Source organism: Rhinoraja longicauda, chromosome 27 (assembly GCF_053455715.1).
Source record: "Rhinoraja longicauda isolate Sanriku21f chromosome 27, sRhiLon1.1, whole genome shotgun sequence".
Taxonomy (NCBI): domain Eukaryota; kingdom Metazoa; phylum Chordata; class Chondrichthyes; order Rajiformes; family Arhynchobatidae; genus Rhinoraja; species Rhinoraja longicauda.
In genome coordinates this window covers 4522059-4548883 of record NC_135979.1, presented here as the reverse complement: position 1 = coordinate 4548883, position 26825 = coordinate 4522059, and the positions used below count along the sequence as shown (strand labels likewise).

At 43.5% G+C, this 26825-nt stretch overlaps 1 protein-coding gene across 13 annotated transcripts in view; it reads left to right on the top strand.

Moving 5' to 3' along the window:
- Positions 1-26539, top strand: part of LOC144606839 (nuclear receptor coactivator 7) — a 61771-nt gene extending 35232 nt beyond the window's left edge. For 9 of the 13 annotated variants that reach the window (XM_078423262.1, XM_078423259.1, XM_078423258.1 and 6 more), the window contains 7 exons: positions 9402-9564; positions 13449-13608; positions 16653-16775; positions 19633-19785; positions 19877-19972; positions 24226-24299; positions 25563-26537. In XM_078423262.1, coding sequence (XP_078279388.1) covers positions 9402-9564; positions 13449-13608; positions 16653-16775; positions 19633-19785; positions 19877-19972; positions 24226-24299; positions 25563-25698 — 905 coding nt within the window. In that variant the 3' untranslated portion in view covers positions 25699-26537. Of the gene's footprint in view, positions 1-9401; positions 9565-13448; positions 13609-16652; positions 16776-19632; positions 19786-19876; positions 19973-24225; positions 24300-25562 lie in introns of all 13 variants that reach the window. The other 4 variants (XM_078423251.1, XM_078423250.1, XM_078423252.1 and 1 more) reach the window with 3 other exon arrangements.
- The last annotated feature ends 286 nt before the right edge of the window (positions 26540-26825 follow it).

Genomic DNA, 26825 nt, shown 5'->3' with positions numbered 1-26825 from the left:
TATAAAAAAACGATACCCCTCAGGTTCCTATTAAATCTTTCCTCCCCTCACCTTAAACTTATAATAATAATAATAATAATATATTTATTTTATATAGCGCCTTAACACATGCACAAAGCGCTTTACAAATACAATTAACATAGAAACAAACAGACAAACAGACAAACTATCCTGACGGAAAAGCGGCGAATAATCAACGCCAGCGTCCTCTCACGTCAGGGTCCAGCAGTAGACATTAAAGAACACAAGACACACAGATACAATTTTTTACACAAAACAGCCATCACAGTGATTGCTCTAGGCATACCCTCACTGTGATGGAAGGCAAAGTCTTATCTCCTCCTCGTTCTTCTCCCGTGGCGCCACGAGGCGATCGAGGCTCCCAACCCCTTGAAGCCCCCACCGGGCGATGGAAAGTCCCAGGGTCGAGCCGAGCAGGCCGATGAAAGTTCTGAGCCCCCACCGGGCGATGGAAAATGCCGCGGCCAAGCCACGCAGGGCGATGAGAGTCCTGAGCCCCCACCGGGCGATGTAAAGTGCTGCGGCCGAGCCACGCAGGGCGATGAAGGGCCTGCGGGCGGGTTGATCGTGCCTCGTGCTTCGGGGCGGTCGAAGCTGCTGCGGCTGGAGCTCCCAAAAGCCGGTCGCCAGCCAGGGACCTGCGAACTCCCGATGTTGCGGTCTGCAGGGCCCACGGCCGAAGCCTCCGAGATGGTAAGTCCAGGCCCTGCGACCGGAGTCTTCGAGGTCGATCCCAGCTGGAGGCCGCCGACTCCACGATGTTAGGCCGTAGCGCGAACGGAGATACGACACGGTAAAGGTCGCATCTCCGTTGAGGAGGAGATTTGAAAAAAGGTTTCCCCCAACCCCCCCACCACCCCCCTACATACACAGAATTAAAAATAAAACAAAACGTATATTTAACATCAACATTGACTAAAAAACACCAAAAAAAACGGAGAGACTGCCGGTGAGCCGCAGCTGCAGAACACAGCCACGCCCCTAGTATGTCCTCTGGTTCTTAATTCCCTTACTCAGGATAAACGATTCTGTGCATTTACCCTGTCTATTCCTCACATGATCATACACCGATCAGCCAAAACATTATGACCTGATGAGCCAAAACATTATGACCACCTGCCTAATATGCTGTTGGTCATCCGTGTGCAGCCCCATAAGCAGCAGGGTGTGATGCACTGTGTATTGTGACACATTCCTCCCGTGACCACCATTAACATTTTCTGTGACTTGTGCCACGGTAGACCTTCTGTCGTTACGGACCAGACGGGATAGCCTTCGTTGCCCTCATGCATCGATGAGCCTTGGGCGCCCAACACCCTGTCGCAGGTTTGTGGTTTGTCCCTCCTCGGATCACTGTCGGTAGGTACTCACAACTGCTGACCGGGAGCACCCTACAAGCCTTGCCGTTTCAGAGATGCTCTGACCTAATCGTCTGGCCATAACGATCTGGCCCTTGTCAAAGTCACTCAGGTCTTTACTCCTGCCCATTTCTCCTGCATCCAACACAACAACTTCAAGAACTGACTGTTCACTTGCTGCCTAATATATCCCACCCCTTGACAGGTGCCACGGTAACAAGATAATCAATGTTATTCACTTCGCCTGTCAGTGGTCATAATGTTTTGGCTGATCGGTGTATACAATGTTGTATTAGTATTTATTTAGTCACAACTATTCTACATCCCTGCTCTTTTTTTCTTTGAAGAATTCATCTTGTCACATTTGGAATATGGCTGTTCCACATCAACCCCCTTAATATGCTGTGTGAAAATACGTTATGGTAAAACATAGAAACATAGAAAATAGGTGCAGGAGTAGGCCATTCGGCCCTTCGAGCCTGCACCGCCACTCAATATGATCATGGCTGATCATCCAGCTCAGTAACCTGTACCTGCCTTCTCTCCATACCCCCTGATCCCTTTAGCCATAAGGGCCACATCTAACTCCCTCTTAAATATAGCCAATGACCTGGCCTCAACTACCTTCTGCGGCAGAGAATTCCACAGACTCACCACTCTCTGTGCGAAGAAATGTTTTCTCATCTCGGTCCTAAAAGACTTCCCCCATCGGGAACAATCTTCCCGCATCTAGCCTCTCCAACTCCTTAAGAATTTTATATGTTTCAATAAGATCCCCCCTCAGTCTTCTAAATTCCAGCGAGTATAAGCCCAGTCCATCCAGTCTTTCTTCATATGAAAGTCCTGCCATCCCAGGGATCAATCTGGTGAACCTTCTCTGTACTCCCTCTAAGGCTAGAATGTCTTTCCTCAGATTAGGAGACCAAAACTGTACACAATACTCCAGGTGCGGTCTCACCAAGGCCCTGTACAACTGCAGCAGAACCTCCCTGCTCCTATACTCAAATCCTCTTGCTATGAATGCTAACATACCATTCGCTTTCTTCACTGCCTGCTGCACCTGCACGCTTCCTTTCAATGACTGGTGCACCATGACACCCAGGTCACGTTGCATCTTCCCTTTTCCTAATTGGCCACCTTTCAGGTAATACTCTGCTTTCCTGTTCTTGCCGCCAAAGTGGATAACCTCACATTTATCCACATTATATTGCATCTGCCATGCATTTGCCCACTCTCCTAATCTATCCAAGTCACTCTGCAGCCTCCTAGCATCCTCCTCGCAGCTAACACTGCCGCCCAGCTTCGTGTCATCCGCAAACTTAGAGATGTTGCATTCAATTCCCTCGTCCAAATCATTAATATATATTGTAAATAACTGGGGTCCCAGCACTGAGCCTTGCGGTACCCCTCTAGTCACTGCCTGCCATTCCGAAAAGGACCCGTTTATTCCTACTCTTTGCTTCCTGTCCGCCAACCAATTCTCTATCCACCTCAACACTGAACCCCCAATACCGTGTGCTTTAAGTTTGTACCCCAATCTCCTATGTGGGACCTTGTCGAAGGCCTTCTGAAAGTCCAGATATAACACATCGACTGGTTCTCCCTTATCCACTCCACTAGTTACATCCTCGAAAAATTCTATAAGATTCGTCAGGCATGATTTGCCTTTCATAAATCCATGCTGACTTTGTCCAATGATTTCACCACTTTCCAAATGTGATGCTATCACATCTTTAATAACTGACTCTAGCATTTTCCCCACTACCGATGTTAGGCTAACTGGTCTATAATTCCCCGTTTTCTCTCTCCCTCCCTTTTTAAAAAGTGGGGTTACATTAGCTATCCTCCAATCCTCAGGAACTATATAGAACTATATAACAGGAACTATATAACAGAAAACAGAAAAATAAACTATATAATAGTCTCCTACATAATTTCATTTAAAAAAAATCCCTGACTTGGTCAATGAGCAAGTCGTTCCCAGCTTGAACATGTCGTGACTGATCATCTACACGTGGATTTCCACTGGACATAATGGAGCAAGAATGTTGCTCACAGGGGCACTGCCTGCCTGTGTGACTATCCTCATCTGCAATCATCTAGCTCGACGCTGACCAAAGATCAAACCAGGATCTTCCCTATTCTTTCATCCATGAAACCAGTTTGATCTGACATTGGAAACTTATCAACACCAGGAATGAAATAAACATGATAGCTGGCTTAACAATATTTCAGATCATCAGATAACAAAGTTACTACAAGACTTTGCAGCTTTCTAGAATTTCTTATCCAATCCCACTGTTTTATAAAGAGCTAAAACTCTTAATAAGTAACTATAGGCAAAGGATGTACAAATAAAAACTTTCTTAAGGATTTTTATCACAAAATAATAATTAGAAATACGAACAGAAATATACTCAACTGAATTTCTGGACACAATTATTCCATTTGCATTAATTACACAAGAACTATTCAACATTAGAACTTTTTTTTAATGACATAGTACAGTAAGTGGACAGCTGAATTATAAATGCAGTCAAGGGAAATCATTGCAAATTGATCATCCTTCAAAAAGCATGTGGGCAAAATGTCAACACTTCTCTGAAAATGGGAAAGTTACTGTGGGTGCATGAGACAGTACAAATACAGTTGTTGATGCTGGGGAGTACTGGTAGAGTAGACTTGAACAAAGAATGCTCCATAAGGCCAACAAAGAGGCAGGCGAAGCTTGGGCCCAGCGAGTGTCTATGGCGACACCTTTGATTTATAGAAAGTGGAAGTTGTTAACGAGCAAGCAACATTTGGCCAGAGAGAGGAGAGTGTTTGTCATAAGGTCATAAGAGATAGGAGTAGAATTAGGCCATTCGGTCGATCAAGACTACTCTGCCATTCAATCATGGCTAATCTATCTCTCCCTCCTAATCTCATTCTCCTGCCTTCTCTCCATGACCTCTGACACCTGTACTAATCAAGAATCTATCTATCTCTGCCTTAAAAATATCCACTGACTTGGCCTCCACAGCCTTCTATGGCAAAGAATTCCAGATTCACCACCCTCTGACTAAAGCAATTTCTCATCTTTAATTTGGAGGCTATGACCTCTAGTCCTAGACTCTCCCACTATTGGAAACATCCTTTCCACATCCTCTCTATCCAAGCCTTTTACTATTCTGTATGTTTCAATGAGGTCCCCCCTCATTCTTCTAAACTCCAGCGAGTACAGGCCCAGTGCCGACAAACCCTCATCATAGGTTAACCTACTCATTCCTGGGATTTCCAGAGCCAGCACATCCTTCCTCAGATATGGTGCCCAAAATTGCTCACAATATTCCAAATGTGGCCTTACCAGCACCTTATTGAGCCTCAGCATTACACCCCTGTTTTTGTCTTGAAATAAAAACTAGCATTGAGTTTGCTTTCTTTACTACCTATTCGACTTGCAGATTAACCTTTTGGGAATCCTGCACCAGCACTCCCAGGTCCCTTTGCACCTCTGATTTCTGGATTCTCTCCCCATTTAGAAAATAATCTATGCCTTTATTCCTACCACCAAAATGCATGACTCCACACTTTGCAACACTATATTCCATCTGCCACTTCTCTGCCCACGCTCCCAACCTGTCCAAGTCTTTCTGCAGAGTCCCTGCTTTCTCTGCACTACCGGCCCTTCCACCTATTTTCGTATCATCTGCAAACTTGGCCACAAAGCCTTAAAACCCCTCGTCCAAATCATTAATATACAATGTGAAGAGTAGCAGCCCCAGCACCGACCCCTGTGGAACTCCACAAGTCACTGGCAGCCAACGAGAAAAAGCCCCCTATATTGACACTCTTTGCCAACCTGCGATCCATGCTAGTATCTGCCCTTAGATACCGTGGGCTCTCAGCAGCCTCACGGACAGAAAGCACATTCCTGGAGGAGATGATTGAAGGACTCATCCCCACTGCCTTGAGACAGCATACAATGGTACTGACATTCCCACTGTGTATGGAGGATCTGATAGGGAGAACTCCTCTCACTACCACCATTGCTGCTTGTTTGAATGGTCTCTGATATGACGTTAAACCAAATGACTTCGACCATCGACCATCTGACAGGGTCCATCCTCTCCTTTTCTTGAATGGACTTGAGGACTTTTTTGTGTGTGTCTTGTAGTCAAAGAAGTTCTTCTGCACTGCGTTTTTGTTGCAGGGCAGGTTGCAGGCCATTTGTCCAACTAACTGGAACGTTCCATAGCAATGTCACCAGAGCCATCTACAACAAAACTGGGAACAAGCCAGATATTTCACAGGACCACCCAGTGCATTTACAGTGGGTCCCACAAGAATGATGCTTCTAAAACACCCACTCAGTTGGTTTGTAATAGAGGAGATAATATTGCATTTCCACACTTAACCACTTCACCTAGAGCATTCTCTTGGAGTATCATTACATTAAACCCTTATTATCATTGAACATCAGATTAACTTTATTTTTAGCAGCTGTTATCTATTCTTTTTTATATAATTCCATGCCGCTTCATATCCCCAAAATATATTGGAATTTTGATGTTTACAAATGCATTAACCACATCTGGTTAATGCATTTCTAACCATCAAAATTCCAATATATTTTTTAATTGATTATTAAAGCAACATAAAAGCACCAAGAAAAAAAAATTACCATTTTAACATCAATTTATCTCAAGATGGATCATTTTATCTCCCAGAATTTATTTACAATTTCAAATTAAATTAAACTTTTGTTTTTGGAAATTTGTCAACAGCACACTTTATGTACAACACATCTGAATTTACAACTATCTGACTGAGAGTCGAATGTACTTTTGCAGAGTACGCTGTTGAATATTAAACAGTTTTAGTTTTGCTTTGTGAACACACAAGTTCTTTCTTTGTTTATTCATAAGAGCTTGAAATAATTATGATTGAGGAAATCCAATTAGCTCCTTTACGAAGTATCCATTACAGTGTCCATTTCAGTGTTTCAAGAATTTACCTGTGTTAACCTACCTGTACCAGAAGTCCTTGATCCATTACATTGTAATAGTCTGTACCTTTATTCCTTTTTCCTACTCTAAATGTTGCTTTTCCATCTCAATTATCTTGTCCTCTTCCACAAAATTAGATCGCTTGTTATGACAACTCAGATTGTTATATCAGGAATAACTTGTTCTCTGAACTTGAATAACTGCTCAGTAACTAGTTTTGGACAACAAATCTTTGGAGGATGTTATATCATATCATATCATATCATATATATACAGCGCGGAAACAGGCCTTTTCGGCCCACCAGGTCCGTGCCGCCCAGCGATCCCCGCACACTAACACTATACACCCACTAGAGATATTTTTTTACATTTGCCCAGCCCATTAAACTACATACCTGTACGTCTTTGGAGTGTGGGAGGAAACCGAAGATCTCGGAGAAAACCCATGCAGGTTACGGGGAGAACGTACAAACTCCGTACAGACGGCACCCGTAGTCAGGATAGTTGGCCAATGAAGTTGGCCCGCTACAGCTTGGTTTTTATCTCTACTTGTGAACGATGGTACGATTTTAATGCAAATAGATACTCAAATAATCTGCTTATTCACAAAATGCTGGAGTAACTCAGCAGGTCACGCAGCATCTCGGGAGAGAAGGAATGGGTGACGTTTCGGGTCGAGACCCTTCTTCAGACAATCTTCAAATAATCTGCGATCTATTCAAATATCCTGAGAGTTTGACATTCAGCTGACCAAGCATTTTTTCTCACACCCTTTGAATTCTCAGGACCTCATTGATGCACACTCCTTGAGAACTCATCAGTTCCCACAGTCCTTATAAACTCATTGGGGCCCCATTCCCATGTTCCCCTTAAACTCACAGGGGCCCTGTTTCCTGCAGGTTTACTTTCCTATTCTCTCTCTCTAAACTAGTTCCCTAATAAATATATTGTATTACTGTGTAACATCTAAAAGTATGTTCAGAGTTCATTGGGGCATTAATATCTCATAAACTGGAAAATCTGCCAGTCCTGCACCAAAGTCCAAGCCTGCACATTATTGAAATGTTACTGAAGTTTGGTTGAAATAGCTTTAGATAGACCAAAGGTGTTTTGAAAATGAGCATAATGCATCAGTGCTCATGAATGTTGCTGTGTGTTTATGTCCCTCACTTCACTACTTAATTAACCTATTTTAATAGACCTAGTTTTCCTCTATGCAAATTGCAAGGGGCCGAGATTGTCTGGGTGGCAGGCGCAGATGTGTGCCATCGCCAATCTTTCAAAGCATTTCATTATGGTTGATGTTAGGGCTAATGGGCGTTAGTCATTGAGATGGGTCACTTTATTTTTCTTGGAGACTGAAATGATGGAGAGTTCATTGAACCATTTAGGGACAGTAGGGTGTTGAAATGAGAGATTAAAGATCTTGGTGAAGACTGTGATTGGGGCACGATTTCAGAACCTCTCTAGGAACTCCATCCAGGTGAGCTGCTTTCAAAGAATTTACCCTCGTGAAAGCAGGTCTAACTCGCCAGCACGATTTCTGGGACAGAGCCAATGGGGACAAGGAGTGTACCTTGGTGGACCTTAGTTTGCCTGTTCAAGTGGGAGTAAAATGCATCGAGCTCATTCAGTAGAGGTGCATCGATCCCAGGGATCACCAATGATTTCAGCTTGTAGCCTGTGATGGTTAGTCAGGCCCTTCCACATTCACCTGGCATTGGCTTGATTGAATCTAGCTTGTCTGAAATTAAAGTCTCTAGCTTCCCTGATAGTTTTACGGAGGTCATACTTGGCCTTTTAATGCAGTACAGGGCCATCCTTCTTGAAGGTCCCAGATATGGAGTTTAGCAGAGAGTGAATCTCCCTGTTCACCAAGGTTTCTGATTAAGATGGACCCTGGTTGTTCTTGTCAGTGCACGATCATCAACGCACTTCTTGATGAAACTGATAACGATTGAGGTGTACTCATTCAGGCTGGATGAAGTAGTTCTGAACATGTTCCAGTCCATTGGCTCAAGGCAGTGCTTCAGTAGACCACTGCTCCATTTTGCTCTCCGTTGGAGCCTCTCCGGATAAACAACAATGATGAGACAGAGTACAGGAAAGATATCAGAAACCTGGTGTCACAGTGTCAGAACAGCAACCTAGCCCTTAAGGTATGCAAGATGAACAGGTCGGTTGTTGACCTGAGGGAGCAGGGGAATGAACCTATCCCTGTCTTCATCAACGGAGATGGTCAATAGCTTCAAGTAGCCAGGTATCATGTCACCAGCAACCCAACCTGGTCTCTTAATACTGATGTGGTGATCAAGAAAGAACATCAGTTGTATTTACTTTCTTAGATGTCTGAGAAGACGTGGCATGTCCCCAAGGATTCTCTTGAACATTTATAGATGTGTTATAAAAAGTATTCTGACAGGATACATCTTGGCCTGTTATGGCAACTGCTCTGCTCTTGATCACTTGAACCTGCAGAGAGCACAGCCCAGTCCATCACACGTATGCCGTACGTCACTTCCTTCCACCCAGTCCATCTTCATGCAATGCATCGGGAAGGCTGGAAGAATTGACAAGGATGCCTGCCACCCTGTCCACATTCCCTTTTCTCTATTCGACCTTCAGGCAGATGTTTCAGGAGCATCAAAGCCCAAACATCCAGACTTAAGAACAACTTGATCCCCATTGCTATCAGATTCCTGAACCAACCTCTCGTTCACAACCCATTCCATGAGGTATTCTTACTCTTTACCTCATTCAATTATTCCCTTATTGCACTTTAGTCTTTTATTTTGCACTACTTCAGGTTTGCAATTTTTTAAAAAACCAAGTCAGGTTACACTATCTGATCTGATGCACAAATATTTGCATCGGTTTACTGTTTTACATTTGTCATTGTATTTATTAAGTAACTACCATCATGTACGTTTGATACTCTATGAGCTTCATGCAAAGAATGTCATGACAATAAACTAATCTGAAACTGAATCTTAAACATAGTACTAACTAAATAATTCTTTTTTTTAAATTGCAGACCTGTATCGTTCTAAAGATGATGAAGACAAACTTAGATTGATGTTTTTATGCCTGAAGGTTAAACTTCCTGTGAAAAGGATGCACTTGCTTAAGTTAGGAGTGGCTGCACCTCAGGATATGAACAAATCTGAGGAATACTGGTTTGCAATGTCCCAAGAAAAGTAAGTTTGTTAACGGGAATCCTTGTCTCTGAACGTTATCTATGGAACCACAGCAAATCAAAGGGTGGTGTCAAGGCAGCAGGCACTCTGAAGATGATGCACATGAATCCAGCCACATAAAGAAAGAAAACAACATTAACCATCAAACTAAATAACCAATGGCGAATTGAAGGCAACACAAATTCTCCCCACTGAGTCAGGGTAGATAAGGAGGGCAAATGTTCAGTGTAATTATAACTTGGGAATGGAGGCTGGGGCAAAGGTAAGAGGAACCAGACAATGTTCTTAGTGCAGGAGTTGGTCCTCAGTTTCATGCAGTACTTTGAGAATGCACCTGAAGCCCTTGTACGAATATTTGTTCCATCGAATCCACCGTCAAAAAGGGATGGCAGGAAAATCAGGGAGAATGAGGAGAGAACATGTAGCTTTCCTCAATTAATCCTTGCAAGGCAAAGCAGGGAAAATAAATATTGCTTTGTCAGACGACAAGCAGAGATAATAGGAGCGAGGAAACAGATTACAAGCAGCAACTTGGTAACCAGAAAATGCTCTTGTTATCAATAATATATATAATAATTCAAGTGGTTAATGAGTGTGATGGTTAAGACTGTTATGTGTTTGGTCTTCAAGTTTGTTTTGTAAAATGAGTGGGACAGAACTACTTTGGACACCTGAGCCAAAAAGAATAAATTACTTGACATCATCAATTAAAACCTAATCATTAACTTAGGTTACATCAGAGATTATAAACTGAGGTTTAACTATGTACGTAAACTGCCTTATACTGGCACAATGGTTACTCTAAACCTGTTCTACCCAAGAATACTGTTGATCATTCCCACAGTTTAAAGATTGACTATTCAAGGTCAACAGAACTTGCTGTGATATACAACCCTCAATTTAAAAGGAAGATCCAAAAAAAAAAAATCATGGGTTGGGAAATGCAGAACAGACCCTCCCAAAAGAAAAAGGGGGAAGCGATAGAACAGAAAATATGAGATATAAGGCAGGCTTAGGAAAGGAGTCCGAGAAAAGGTCTCGACCTGTTCCTTTTCTCCAGAGATGCTGCTGAGTTACTCCAGCAGTTTGTGTCTATCTTCGGTGTAAACCAGCATCTGCAGTTCCTTCCAACACATTTAGGAAAGGAAATGTTCACTTGGTTGGCGGCATGATGGCACAGCTGGTAGCGCTGCTGCCTCACAGCACTAGAAACCTCTGTTCGATCCTGACCTCAGGTGCTGTCTGTACAGAGTTAGCACGTTCTCCCTGTGACCCTGAGGGTTTCCTCTGGGTGCTTCAGTTTCCTCCCACATCACAGACATGCAGAATAGTAGATTAATTGGCCTTTGTAAATTACCCCGAGTGTGCCAGGAGTGAGAAATTGGGAATAATATAGAACTAGTGTGAATGGGTGATCGATGGTCAGCATAGACTTGGGGGTGGGGGGGAAAGAAATGTTGGAGTTACTTGAAATTAGGGAAATCAACATTCATACCGTATAGATGAGATCAGTTTAGCTTGGCATCCTGTTCGGCACAAACATTATGGGCCGAAAAGCCCATTCCTGTGCTGTACTGTTCTATGTTCTTTGTTCTAAAAACGGTGAAAAAACTCCATACATTCTCAGTGTCTGCACATTAAATGGTGTCCTACTCAGTAGTGTTCACACCCATTTTTAAAGAAAGCACTATTGCCACTCATGCAGCTCCCTGGGGTGATATCCTATCCCTCCCCTCCCCTCCCTTTGGGGGGTGTCCCCAACAGACTCTGCCCCTTAACATCCAGCAGCAGAAGGACCCTAGACTGGACAACTCATCAACACATGGGCAGCTTGTCCTGAAGTAAACTTCCTATTGTCAAATCTAATGCAAAGGATCTATGCATGAATTGGAATCTGCCTTTCATTCTACATTACTTAATCAAGCTTTGGATGCAAAGAAAATCTCTTAATATAAACATTCAGCATTTTTTGTCTTCTTTAAGATTTTAAATCTAACAGCCTTGTTGGTAAAAGTAGAATGATTGTCAAATTAAGGTAATCAGTTTCATTATCATAATTAAACGTCCCACCCATATCATGAGAGTAGATTGGTCAACTGGTCACCCTTGTCAAATCCATAATTAGGTGGATTTACATCTTCTTCCAGAGATTGGTTTGTGTCTTTCATTTTTGATGCAGCCTCACCGTATCTGCTTTTAGGATTTAAGTTGGGGCTCTATGTTTTATAAATTTCAGTGACTTTTCTAAATATCTCAGCTGCTGATTTATTTAAGCAGTTGGTATGCCCTGCTGAGAACGTAAGCTGTATATGATTACCTCCTTTATCTCTATGTTCACTGGAGCAGGCTCCTGATTAGTCAGTGGAAGATTTATCTTTGTGTGTATAACCAAATGAGGCGAGTTTGTTCTGAAGTTGTTTCAGTTGCAAGCCCGGAGAAGTTTGGATTAGAAGAGTCTTGTTTTGTGAGTATAGATCTTTTGAGTGAAGAGACAAATGAGATTTTTAATTAGTTTCTGGCTTATTTCATTTGTTTGAATGTATACAAAGTGAATCATTGGGAGTAATGGAGTTGCAATGATTATAAATGATTTATTCATCTACACTGTGATTCTTCACTTAATTAACTTTTAAAATGTTTGTTTTGCTGTAGCTTCCAAATATGGTTAAGAATTGATTTTGGCATATGGTTTTTAAAAAAATTGAGAAGAACCTGTCTGTAATTAAAAAGGACACAAAATGCTGGAGTAACTCAGCAGGTCTGGTGAATGTGGATAGGTGGTGTTTCAGGTTGAGATCCTTCTTCAGACAATTAATTGAGTTGTGTCATATAACTTCTTTTTATCGATCATATGTAAACTCTGGTTCTTGAATTCTCGTCTCATTTGGTTAAAAAGAACAGAAATCCTGTTGTGAGTCATCTGTATATGAAAGTCACAATTTGAACACTGTACAAGTCTAGACACGAGCTGAATTTTACGTGATCGTCTCTCCACAAATGACAATGATATTGAAATTAAAATCCCTTGCGTTGAAAATAGCAAGGTGTGTCTGCCTTTGGATAATGTAAACAATATAGATGGAAATTGTTGCGAACCCTGATTCAAACACTCCTGGCGTTGCCTGATGGTTAATGAAATGTATACTGTCGGCTTCCTGTGTTGATTGACAAAATTGCTTGCTTTTCCTTTTGTAAATGCAGCAAAGGTTTGTTCAGTTTTGGACTTGTTTTTACGAACTGTTTGTAAGGTGAGAGAAGAGAGGTCAATTATAAAAGTCAAGAGTCATTCCGTATCATAATTTAAAATGCCTAGATAGTAAACTTGTGTTTTGCAAGATGTAAAATTCTTCAAAAGTGTAAAAGGGAAAGTCAAAACTCATTATCTTTGTATTTCTGAGTATACAAAAAAAATCTATTTGATCTAATTGATTTCTAAGAAGCTTAAATGGATTGATTGAGAATAATTGCTCAACGCATTCTTTATGTCGTGCTGAGTATTTAACCCTATTTTATAGCACGGGCCTAAAACATTATTTCTTCATGTAGATTTTTTATTAATCTGTTTTTATACGTGTTAAAAATTACCAAAATACCTGTTATTTGTATTAAAATCGGATGAATATTTAGACAGATTGTCAGTGCAAAGCCAAAAAGTGTTTCATCAACAAATACGTGTCTGGCCCCTTGGGTGGACAGATCCATGTTGAATACTGAGGATGTTTTCCAGTACATTTCCCAATATTAACCCTTTCAATTGGTGGGTTATTTTGATTGATTCACATTTCAAAAGCACTTCATTTGTTGTGATGCATTTTGATCTGAGGTCATGAAAAGAGCCTGTATAAAAGCAAATGTATTGTATATTTCCTGTTCTATCATTGCAGACTGATTGAATTCCACACGTACCTAAACCATTGGAGACCTGGTATTTATTTATTTGAAGAAATGGGTGACAATCGTGTGGATGACTTTGTGCTCTTGGGTGAAAAGTGCCCATTCTCCTTGAACGAGAAGCTTTTCGATAGACTGTTTGATGATTGGGAGGTGAGTTAAATCACTAATTGAATTATTGGTATCGATCCACTGATGTTAAAAATGTTTTCACTGATTGCTCAATGCAGCAGTAAAATACTGAACAGTATACCAGGTAAGGAATGCCTGGAAATGAAAGCAAGGAAAATGTGGACACTAGTCACATCGACCGATCAATAGGCAAAGGATCAAATTCATTTGGAATCCCATTGTTGAAGCGGTATCTTCTTGCCCATCTTGAAACCCTGACTTGGGTCAAGCTTTTACTTTGATGCACATTAGCTCAATGTTCCTGCTGTACTCCAAATAAATCTGACTGCTTTTTAAGGGCCAAAGTCAATAATGTCCTTCGACCCACATGACTTTTCTTTGTTCAAGCAACGCATTGCCGAGGGTTATGGTTGACATCTTTAGACCTCTCATAGTCAATGGGAGTGTTATGGTTCGTTGTCAGTTTTAAATCTGTTTTTACTCCCCTGAAGTGCCTCCAGTTTTAAATTGGTAATGAAAGCTTGAGGTGGAAAAGGTCTGTAAGTTGTTGTTTACGTATCTGTTACAGTGGAGGAGAGCAACAGTTACTGCTGCTGAACTGTGATGTGGGAAGCCTGAGGGAGAATAAACATTGTCCTTCTGAATTTCACATCAACCAGGGACTCAAATATCGAATCTGTGCACAAGTATAATCATAAGGCACAGGAGCAGAATTAGGCCATTCGCATCATCGAGTCTGCTCTGCCATTTGATTGCGGCTGATCTATTTTTATCCCTCGACCCCGTTCTGCTGCCTTCTCCCCCATAACCTATAACACCCTTACTAATCTAGAACCTATTAATTTCCACTTTAAAAATACCCAGTGACGGCTTCCACAGCCATCTGTGACAATGAATTCCACAGATTCACCACTGTCTGGCTAAAGAAATTCATCCTCATCGCCATTGTAAAGGTATGACCCTTTGTTTTGATGGTGTGCCATCTAGTCCTGGACTCTCCCACTACTGGAAACTTCCCCTCCACTCTATCTAGGCCTACCTGTAAAGTATAGTCTTGCACAGATTTCTTTTTTCAAAAATAAACTTAATTGAGAATAATAAAAAAGGAACAATGCAAAAACTCTCAACGTTCTCAAACATTCTCAGCGTTGTTATATTCGGTGGTGTTGTCAAGTTTATTTGTCACGTACACATACAAGATGTGCTATGAAATGAAAGTTCACCCACAGTCCAGCAATAGAGCAACAAAAATAAGCAATTTCACACACAATCACAGCCAACAAAAAACAATCTATCCTTGTACCAAGCACCCTTGCCACTCGTGTCCCCTCTGGGTTGATATCCCTTCCTTTGTTTGAGGGGCGTCTCTACCAGACCCTGCCCACTAATGTCCTGCTGTGAAAGGACTCTGGACTGTGGTCCTCCCCCACCGAGCCCTGGCGTGAGCTGCACCAAGCTTACCTTTTAATGTTAAACTATATTTTGCCCTAGACCTGGATTTGTGATCTGATACTCTCAGAATGCCTTTGACAAAGGAAATTAGTTCACAGTGCGAGTCATTGCACAAATGTTATTTAAAATTGAATATAATGGTAGGCTGTGCTATGTATTTTGGATTTTCAGCAAGTAATGTACATTAAATGTACAACTAGGCGGAAAATTTAGTGGATATCAGGAACTGCAGATAAGGGGTTTACAAAAGTGTTTCAATTTAATATTAAGGATAGGGGAGACCTCATTGAAACATACTGAATAGTGAAAGCCCTGGATAGAATGAATGTGGAGAGGATGTTTCCACTGGTGGGAGTGTTTAGGACTAGAGGCCATAGCCCCAGAATAAAAAGACATACCTTTAGAAAGAAGGAATTTCTTTAGTCAAAGGGTGGCGAATCTGTGGAATTCATTGCAACAGACAGCTGTGGAGGCCAGGTCAATGGATATTTTCAAGCGGAGATTGACAGATTCTTGATTAGTAAGGGCGTCGGAATTATGGGGCGAAGGTAGGAAAATGGGGTTGAGAGGGAAAGATAGATCAGCCATGATTGAATGGTGGAGTAGACTTGGTCTACTTACATTGGTCATGTTTGGAGTAATGTAGCAAGCTGAAGGCAGGTCAAGGTGAAAGTGGGACAATGAGTTAAAATGATGGATGACTAGAAGCTCAGGGTTGTTATATAGACTCTGTGTAGTGCTCTATATAGTGGTTGGCTGTGTCTGTTTTTTCTAATGTGGAGACCACATTATGAGCAGCAAATGAAATGCACTAAACTGGGTGAAGTGCAAGTGAAATGCTGCTTGTTGCGTCCCTGAATGTTGGAAGGAAATTTAAATTTAAAACATTTTGTGTGAGTAACGACAAAACTGTAGTGCCGTTGTCTGCAAAACTGTTGTCTGTAGTGCTGAACATTTTATATTTGTAGTACAAGTCCACTCGCAACCTAAATTGTAACTGAAAATGACAGTGATGGAGTAACTTGGTAGGTCAGTCAGCATCACTGGAGAACATGGATAGGTTACCTGAAGTGAAACCCCTTGTTCTCCAGGGATGCTGTCTGACCTGCTCAGTTACTCCAGCACTTTGTTTGTTTTGTAAACCAGCATCTGCAGTTCCTTGTTTAGTTTAGAGATACAGCGTGGAAACCGGCCTTTCGGCCTACCGAGTCCATACCAACCAGTGATCCCCGCACATTAACACTATCCTACACACACTAGAGACAATTAAAAATTTTACCAAGCCAATTAACGTACAAACCTGCACATCTTTAGAGTAAGGGAGGAAACTGAAGTTCTCGGACAACCTACGCAGATCTCGGGGAGAACGTACAAACTTCGTACAGACAAGCACCCGTAGCCTGGATCGAATCCGGGTCTCTGGCGTTATAAGGCAGCAACTCTACCGCTGCGCTGCCCATCCCCCAGTATCCCATCTAAATTGTAACTGTCTATCTGGATTCAAAAGGCAAATTGGTCCAGTGATTAAGAAATTACCATTCATAGTGTATAGGTAAGGGTTTGTGGCAATCCTAAGATTGTAAAACTAATTAGCTATTTCCTGCCCTTCACAGATTATAACAGAGGACGATGGCCCTTTGAAACATTACAAAGATGCTTTTGATGCCGAATTTGGGAACATTGCACCTGTTCTCCAGGGGAAAAGCTGTTTAATGGAATCTTTCCACGTTGAGAAGGTATGGCTCATTATGATTATCCAGTAGGAAACGGGCCATTCGGCCCACTGAGTCTGTGTTGACCAGTGATCACCTGGACATTAGTTTCAGTAATAAATACTAGGGGCAATTTACAGACGTCAGTTAGTCTACAAACCTGTACGTCTTCGGAATGTGGGAGGAAACTGGTGCACCTGGAGAAAACCCTCGCGATCAGGATTCAGGATATCTTTATTTGTCATCCAAAAAACAAGTTTTTTGGACGAAATTTCATCACCCACAGTCCAGAGCAATAAAATAAGCAAATTACACAACCCCAACCAACACAAAAAACAAAAAAAAGAAACATCCATCACAGTGAATCTCCTCCAATCCCCTCCTCATTGTGATGGAAGGCCAGAATGTCTTTTCTCTTCCCCTGCCATCTTCTCCCGCGGTCAGGCTGTTGTCGTTGCCACGTTCCAGGCCACGCCGGACAGTGAAAAGTCCGCAGCGGGCCGACCCCAGCCCCGCGATCCGGTGCAGGCGAACATGCTGCCGCTGCTGCTGCACGTCGGGGCGGTCGTGGCTCCCGACGTTGAAGCCCCCGCCGAGCAGAGAAAAATCCCGCGGCCTATTTCAGGCCGCGCCAGACGGTGAAATGTCCGCGGTGGGCCGACCCAAGCCCCGCGATCCGGGGCGGGCGAACACGCTGCCACTGCCGGAGCTCCCGATGTCGGCATCCACGCGGCCCGAGCCTAAGGCGAGTCGCAGCCGCTCCCGCAGCCTCCGAGGACGGCCGGCTCACAGGGAGAATATACAAACTCCGTACAGACATCACCCATAGTCAGGATCGAACCCGGATCTCTGGCGCTGTGAAGCAGCAACTCTACCGCTGCACCACCGTGCTGCCCCTTGTTCTTTTGCATCTTCCTTGGCCATCTCCCGAAGAGTACATTGTTCGAACAAGGAAACAATTAACATAACCAAAACAGAAAATGCTGGCAGCATTATCGAGGAGAGAAATAGTTGACATAGAAACATAGGAAAATAGGTGCAGGAGTAAGCTGTTCTGCCCTTTGTTTTTTTGTTCTGTTCTGTCATGGTTGATCATTTAAAATCAGTACCCCGTTCCTGCTTTTTCCCCATATCCCTTGATTCCTTTAGCCCTATGATCTAAATCTAACCCTCTATTGAAAACATCCAGTGACTTGGTCTCCACTGCTTTCTGTGACAGAGAATTCCACAGATTCACAACTCTCTGGGTGAAGAAGTTTTTCTTCATCTCAGTCTCAGTCCTATATGGCATTAAGGTTGTCGGAATTTTAAGAAGTAATGAATACATTTTTGAGAGGGATGAAACTTGCAAGTGGGAACCAAACTGTTACGTAATTTAGTTAAGAAATATATTACATTGCAGAACCTTAATTCCTTACTCTGATATCCCTTTCTTGCACAGCTTGTAGTGCCTAAAATGAGTAGTTTATGTCTATTAGTAAAGGAGTGAGAATGGGTAGTTAAATGGTTGACAACGTTCATGAAAATAAAACTAGATACGGCAAATGTGAAATTAAAATGGTGTTGGAAACACTTGGATTAGGTGGCATCTGTGGGGGAAAAAACATAATCAATTGAGCCTTCAACCTGATATATTAATTCTGTTTCTAATTCGAAAGATCCTGCCAGAGCTGCAAAGTATTGCCAGCATTTACTGTTTCTGACATAAGATGGTGAGTAGAGAGATAAAGAGAGCACCTTAAATTTTGGGTCAAAGTGAAAACTTTTTAGTATGAGGGGTTGAGGCAGAGAATGAGAAATTTGGTTGAAATGAAATGTTGGTACGAATTATAAGTCTCTTGTTAAAGTGTGAATTAAATTGTTTGTATAATAGGATTATAAACTTGTTGAGGATCTTAACACAACTGTCAAAGGAGGCAATGAGGGGGGGGGGGGCGGTGCTGAGGCTCCCTGTGTTACCTATTGTCTGCACCCTGATGTCTTAACAATGGCCAATGGGAGCTGAATAATCCACAGGACTTCCTAAAAATGAATGATTTGGTAGTTTTTATATTTTTTGTCATGATTGTCACTATTTTTTTTTTTTTAAAGCTTCCATGGCAATTGGGTTTGGCAAATCTGCTGTTTCCTTTCGTGTCTGGCTTTTCATTAAGACCAAGTCTGCTCTTCCAAAATCAAAACTCTACTCCAGCTCTTCCCCGGTGGCTTGTACCAGGTCCTGGGAAGATGATACACAGTGGTCGCTGGCCAATTCCACTCGCTCTCGATAACTGGTTTCTAAAATTGTTCAATGTCCAAAAATTAAATTTGCGAGATATTCTGGAGCTTTGAAATCTCAGAATAAATGTAATGTGTTGCAGATGATAGAAGGCCCTACCAAAATCAATAAATTGTTTTTGATATAGTTGAGCATTGAAAACAAATTGTTTCCCACAAAATCTGTTTTAGAATTTTTTCAAATAACCAAACTACTTTGCTGACGTTCTCATAGAATGGTTAATAGACAAAAGGACACAAAGTGCTGGAGTAACTCAGTGGGCCAGGCAGCATCTCTGGAGAACATGGATAGGTGACGTTTCACAAAGTGCTGTAGTAACTCAGTGGGCCAGGCAGTATCTCTGGAGAACATGGATAGGTGACGTTTCACAAAGTGCTGTAGTAACTCAGTGGGCCAGGCAGCATCTCTGGAGAACATGGATAGGTGACATTTTGGATCAAGACCCTTTGAAATGAAGAATGGGTGCAGACTTGAAACGTCACCTATTCATATGCTCCAGAGGTGTTGCCTGACCCGTTAAGTTACTCCAGCACTTTGTGTCCTTTTGCAGTCATTCTCCTTGGACAAACCGTGCTATAATCTAGATTCTCTCTTGCTCTGTAGATTTCAAAATATCTACCACCCAGAACAGTGGGCCATCCCTGGCGATTGGCATTCAACACCGCCGTGCATGGCTTCAGTCTGAAAACCTTGTACCGCAAAGTAGCCCACGCTGACTCGGCCGTACTGCTAGTCATAAAGGATACGTGTGGCCAGGTGAGAGAGAGGTGTACAGGTGAAGGTAGTGCAACTTCCTCCTCTGATGTACACAAACAGCAAATGCTTAACTACCCTGTGTCTATTACAGGTGTTTGGTGCTTTGACTTCACATCCCCCAAAGCAGAGTGACTATTATTATGGAACGGGAGAAACCTTTCTCTATACTTTTAACCTTGATTTTAAGGTATGTCTATCACAGCCTTGTTCTAAACATTTGTATCTGGTAATGTCTATATATTTTTTCTTCATTGATTCTCTCCTTGATGGATACACACAGAACGGTACAGCCCAGGACAGGTGCTTTGGTCCACAATGTGTTTGAAACAGTGTGTGTGTGGCCCCTCTCACCTTAAAATATGCCTTCTGCCCTTTGAAATTTCCACCCTGAGAATAAGTGTCTGACTGTCCTATCTTTCCCTCTTATTATTTTATGTACTTCCATTGGATTTTCCCTCTGCCTCCAATGTTCTAGGGAAAACTATTTCACTTTGTTAAACCTGTCCTTGCTAATCCAGGCATCACTCTTGTGAATCTGTTTCATTCAGATTTGTGGCAACATTTTGCAATTGTGATGTACACCTTTATGTAGTTCCAACCACGGACGTAGTTGTATTCTGGCAATTTAATCATGGGATAGATCGTAACTGAGCTTGTTTCCAGCTGTTGGATTATAACTCTTCCATTGCACTGAATTGAATTGCCTTTCTGTGGCTTTCCATCGAGACCAGAGCTAGAACAGTAAGTGATGCTGGTATCCAAGCTCTGTTACTGAACATGAAAATAGTGAAAATAACAATGCATAACATGTGAGATTAACTTTATTCACAACATTTCTGATTGGGTGCAATATGAGTTTCAAATTGTCTTTTATTTTGCACATCAATCATGAGTTTTAAGTAGGTGACATTTCAGGTCGGGACCCTTTTTCAGTCTGAAAGATGGCCACCTATCCATTTTCTCCAGAAATGCTGCCCGACCCACAGAGTTACACCAGCATTTTGCATCTATTTTTGGTATAAACCAGCATCTGCAGTTCCTTGTAATTGCATTATGATTTTTGTGTCACTCTTTTGAAGTGAGACTCTAGAAGATAGGGTTTTGATTACTTGTTTTGTGTTGGAAATGAAGTTGTAGCTTGCATTGGTAACAGTATTAATGCACTTGGAATAATTATCAATTACACAATACTTTTAGACTTAAGATGACAAGGTGTTTTGAGCTTAATGGGGCAAAAGTTGAGACCAACCAAAAAGTGCAAGCTACAACAGACAACAACCAGTCCATCTGGAACCTTTCCGGTGTTGGGGACACAGACTTTGTATGTGGTAAAAGAACTGCATGGGTACAGGAGAACAGGATTTGAGTTCTGGAGAATGTTACACAGAGATGGTAGAGTGAGACCAGGTGGAGATTTGTACACAAGAATGAGTATTTTGTATCCAGGTATGGATGCATAAGCATCAAGGTGTGTTCTCCAGTTCACAGTATTGGTGGGTGAATTGGATGGTGTTGGCTAGGATACAAGCAATAGACTTTTGGGATGGGCTCAAATGATCCACTTGATGCTATTTGCAGGAATGTTGTTTGGTGGCCTGACGTCAGTGAATCAGTTTACACTAGCACTTTATATACTAAGTGTTATTAGTGTTGTAAAAATGTGAAGGTCTTTACCCTGTCATAGCAAGAAGATTGGTTGTGTAGTGGCCTGGCGGAGGCCAGAGAAAAGGCAAGACGCCAGGCAGTGTTTAATAGATTCTTTATTAGGCTGTGAGCTGGTGCCCACAGCGTAGTTCTCCAAGGGATGATCCACGCCTTCCCTTGGTCTGGCTTTTAACTCCTTTCACCTGTCCGTCACGTAACGAGGGGGCTGACCCGAGGAGTGGCCTGATCCGCCACAGGACCCCCCCCCAAGAACCGGAGGTACAAAACGGACAGGAGGGCGCACGAGGCGACCAGCCCGGGTGCGCACCATGACCGGCGCAGGGACCGGCGACTGACCGACAGGTGGAGGGGTCGTAGCAGACACTGGAGGGGGTAGCTTGGACGGGGGGCGACCGCGCGGGCGGGGCTGTGCAACCGGCACCGGCCGATCAATGTCCACGTGTGCCGGCTTCAGCCGTGCGATCGAAACAGTCTCTCTGCGACCCCCCATGTCCAGAACAAATGTGGCCGAGCCGTGTTGTAGGACCCGGAAGGGGCCCTCGTACGGCCGCTGGAGAAGTGATCGGTGTGCGTCCCTGCGCAGGAACACAAACTGGCAGTCCTCCAGAGCGGCAGGGACGTGTGGCTGGAATGTCCCATGACGTGATGTGGGCACAGGTGCCAGCCTGCCCACCGTCTGCCGAAGACGTTGCAGGGCGTCAGAAGGCTGCTCCACTCGACCGTGCGCTGGTGGGATGAACTCCCCGGGAACCGTCAAGGGGGCCCCGTACACCAACTCGGCGGAGGAGGAGGCCAAGTCCTCCTTGGGTGCGGTGCGGATCCCCAGCAAAACCCACGGCAGGGCGTCCACCCAGTCTGGGCCCGTGAGCCGAGCCTTCAGGGCAGCTTTCAGCTGGCGGTGAAAGCGTTCCACCAACCCGTTCGACTGTGGATGGTACGCCGTAGTGTGGTGTAGGCTGACACCCAAGAGCCTTGCCATGGCCGACCACAGTTCCGAAGTGAACTGTGGCCCCCGATCGGATTTGAGGGAGACGGGTTGCGCGAGGGCGGCAGGACCGGGTTGTCCATTGTTCGACATCACTACGTGTGATGTCCGTCGAGGTCACCAATGTAGTGGCCTGGCGGAGGCCAGAGAAAAGGCAAGACGCCAGGCAGTGTTTAATAGATTCTTTATTAGGCTGTGAGCTGGTGCCCACAGCGTAGTTCTCCAAGGGATGATCCACGCCTTCCCTTGGTCTGGCTTTTAACTCCTTTCACCTGTCCGTCACGTAACGAGGGGGCTGACCCGAGGAGTGGCCTGATCCGCCACAGTTGCATCTTTACCATTTTCATCTCTTTAAATTACAGATCCAATGGCAGCTAGATTAAAAATCCGTAAAATAAGTGTCACAATTTGAACAGCTGCTAGCTTTGAACATCCTGGGGGTAAAACTCCATCCCATGTGTTTGTTGCACACGCACATTTACTGTTCAAATGCTGACCATGTAAGAAGTGTGTTTCAAGAGGTCGCTGTTTGATTGGTCTAATTGGGTTTGGTGAGACATTTGAGATATAGATTGATCAAGATTCAAGATAGCTTTATTTGTCATCCAATATTGGACGAAATTCAGTCACCCACAGTCCAACAATAAAAGCATTAAATAGGCATTAAAATTACACAACCCCAAAAACACACAAAAAAAGAAACATCCATCACAGTGAGTCTCCTCCAGTCCTCTCCTCACTGTGATGGAAGGCCACAATGTCTTTCCCTTCTCCTGCCGTCTTCTCCCGCGGTCAGGTTGTTGTGGTTGCAGGCCGCGCCGGACGGTCCGCAGCGGGCCGGCCCAAGGCGAGTCCCAGCCGCTCCCGCAGCCTCCGAAGACGGCCGGCTCCGCCGATGATAAGTCCGATCCGGGTGGGCGAACACGCTGCTGCTGTTGCTGCACGTCGGGGCGGTCGTGGCTCCCGACATTGAAGCCCCCGCCCAGCAGAGAAAAATCCCGCGGCATATTTTAGGCCGCGCCGGACGGTGAAATGTCCGCGACCTAAGCCCCAGCGGGCGAACACGCTGCCGCTGCCGGAGCTCCCGATGTCGGCATCCACGCGGCCAGAGCTTAAGGCGAGTCGCAGCCGCTCCCGCAGCCTCCGAGGACGGCCGGCTCCGGTGATGGTAAGTCCGGTCCGCGGGCTCAGCGAACCAGAGCCCTGGAGGCCGCCAGCTCCAGGAGTTGGGCCGATGGTAGGCCACAGCAGGAACGGAGACAACACCCAGAAAACAAAGGTCGGGTCTCCGTTCGGAAGGGACACCTATTTACAATTTTACAGTTCCCCCCCCCCTCCCCCCCACATCAAGCAAGTAGAACCAGGTGTAGTCCAAAAGTGGTAAGCTGTTCTAAAAATTGGCTCGGTAGGGAAAAAGCAAAGTTGACCAGAATTTTGGTAAGTGGGACTCCGAACTAGAAACCTTTGTGATTTTATGCTCGTACTTAACTGGAGCAGATGGGCCACATTTAAATTGTTGCTGTTTTTTGTCAAAGTGTGATTGAGAAAGGAAGTTCATGGTTGCAGGAAGCTATGAAAGGGCTAATTTGGTGGGCACAAAAGGGGCAATAGGAGAACATTAGAGTGCAGACAAAACATACTAAGTGGTTTGGAGAAACACAAGATCTTGAATGTATGGCCCTACAATATGAGCACATTTCCAAAATCTTCAATTATTGTAAAGTATTTGACCTGAGTGAAGTTCCTTTCATGAAATAATAGGCTTCATTTTATTATTTTTCTTTTCCCAGATCTTCCAATGGACTGGAGAGAATTCTTTCTTCATTAAAGGAAGTTTGGACTCGCTGGCATTGGGAGGTGGCAGGTATCTTATTGGAACATGATTTCTGCCATTTGGATGGTAGGGAGTTGCCTAATAGTTCAATGTGCCTGCAATTGGAGGGGGGAGGTTTTCTGAACATCAATAAAACATTTCTAGCCATATAATTTTGTTTCAAAATAAAAGCAAAAAATGCTGGAAATATTTAGCAGATCAGTCCCATAGCTGTGGGAAGAGAAATGTTTGATGTTTCAGGTTAAAGACTTTGTCAGAATTGGGAAGGAGAGGATTAAGTTGGAGGAAGGGTAGGGTGTTATCTCAGAGGCTAAAACTGGGGATCACCAAGGGAATAAACTGTAAATAAGATGATCTGATTAATGAGTGAAATGGGAGCAGTTGGAGAGCAGGAACAAAGACAGCAACGTTGCAGTTGCAAAATGTAGCGCTTATATAGCTGCTGCCTCGGCGCCAGACACTTCGATCCTGACCTCTGGTGCTGTCTGGTTGAAGTTTGCATGATTTCCCTGTGAACGCATGGGTTTCCTCCAGGTGCTCCAGTTTTCTCCCACATACCAAAGACCTATGGATCTGTAGGTTAATTGGATCACGTAAACTACCCCTGGTGTGTAGAGTGGTGAGAAAGTGGGAAAACATGGAACTAGTGTGAACAGGTTATTGGTCAAGGTGGACTCTGTCGGCTGAAAGGCCTAATAATTAATTAAAGAATAATTAATTCAAAGATGTGCCCGGCAGGTCACACTGGGCATCTCCTGCCCTCCCACAGGGGATCAAGGAACAAACTGAGCCAATATTTTCATTAAGATTTTTATTATTTCTTGAACCCAACTGACCTGGGAATCTTTAAACCCTCCGCTCAGTCTGTCTTAACCTACTCAGCACTTTAACTCTCCCTCCCATTCCCAATCTGACCTTTCTGTCCTGGGCTTCCTCCATTGTCAGAGTGAGGCCCAATGCAATTTGGTGATCATATTTAGCTTGGGTAGTTTATACCCCAGCGGTATGAACATTTACTTCTCTAACTTCAGATAGCCCTTGCTTTCCCTCTCTATCCCCTCTCCTTTCCCAGTTCTCCCACTAGTCTTACTGTCTGACTACATTCTATCTTTGTCCAGACCCCTCCCCTGACATCAGTCTGAAGAAGGGTCCCGACCCGAAGCGTCACACATTCCTTCTCTCCCGAGATGCTGCCTAACCTGCTAAGTTACTCCAGCAATTTGTGTCTACTGGGGAATCTTTAAAGTATGGTGAAAGCTTTGGTGATACGTTTAATGTTTCTCTTCTGTTCAGTGGACATTTTGGTTTGTGGTTGGATGAAGATCTCAATCATGGAAGAAGCAATCCCTGTACAACATTCAACAACTCCATTCTGTCCAAAACTGAAGATTTCATGGTGCAGGATCTTGAAGTGTGGACATTTCGATAGTTCTGTGTTAATGTCCCGTGTCTACCAGCTGAGTATGTGCTTCCTTGAGTATTGCTTGCCCAAAGCACCTGGGGAGGGTTGGGGAGGCTACAGCAAATGGTGTAAGGTCCATTTTTCCCACTCGTGGGCTAATTCAGTTATAAAGGACAGGACCTGCCATTCTGATTTTCACACAAGTTACTGTATGATGTCTACAGCTGGGCAAATTAATATAGTGAGGAAGATGTGAGCCTGGAAATGGCAAATTAACTCCAAATATGTGAGTTGATGAAACCTTGTCACCAGTAGCTCAGGGCTCCCTGATGCTGTTCTGAAAATAATGCTTTGCACTGCCAAAGTTAAGGTGGCTGTGGTTTTAAATGCTGAAGCATTAGCTTGCTTCTGGAATACCTGTCTGCACAATCTCCTCATGTAATATTCTAATGTATTCCAAGCAAAGCATGGGGAGAAGCAAGTTTACCTACTTGCAATTTGCTACTGCCTTGTCACTGTGTATTTGCAGTTTGTACAGGAACATCTATTTAATACATTGGAATGGTAGTCCATGTTTATTGCAGCCTTGAACTGCTGCTGCCTTGAGAACTGTGGATTATCAAATATGTATGTCTGTGGTGAGGCTAATAACTTAATAGTAATACTTTATTGTAGTCACAAGTATAACTGGATTGCATAAGATCTAAAGTGTAGGTGATTTTAATGTTTTGAACTGTAGTCATGACAAAGCTGCAGAAAAATAAAATTCTGACATTAAGTACTATAACCATGTGTGGATTAATATGCTGCCTTCCTGTAGCAAATTGGGTGAAAAATCTTGCGTCACAATTTTTAAATGTTGAGTCCATTGCCAACAGCTGGTAGTTTTTAAAGACTGCTGGAGTAACTCGGCAAGTCACACAGTATCTGTGAAAAATATGGATAGGTAACTTTTTGGGTTGGGACTCTTCAGTCTGAAGAAGGGGTCCGACCTGAAATATCACCTATCCATGTTCTCCAGAGATACTGCCTGACACACTGAGCTACTCCAGCTTTTTGTGTCTATTTTCAGTTCAAACCAGTATCTGCAGTTCCTTCCTGCACATTCTCCAGAGATGTTGCCTTGTTAAATCAAGTTCTTTACCTTCAGTCTG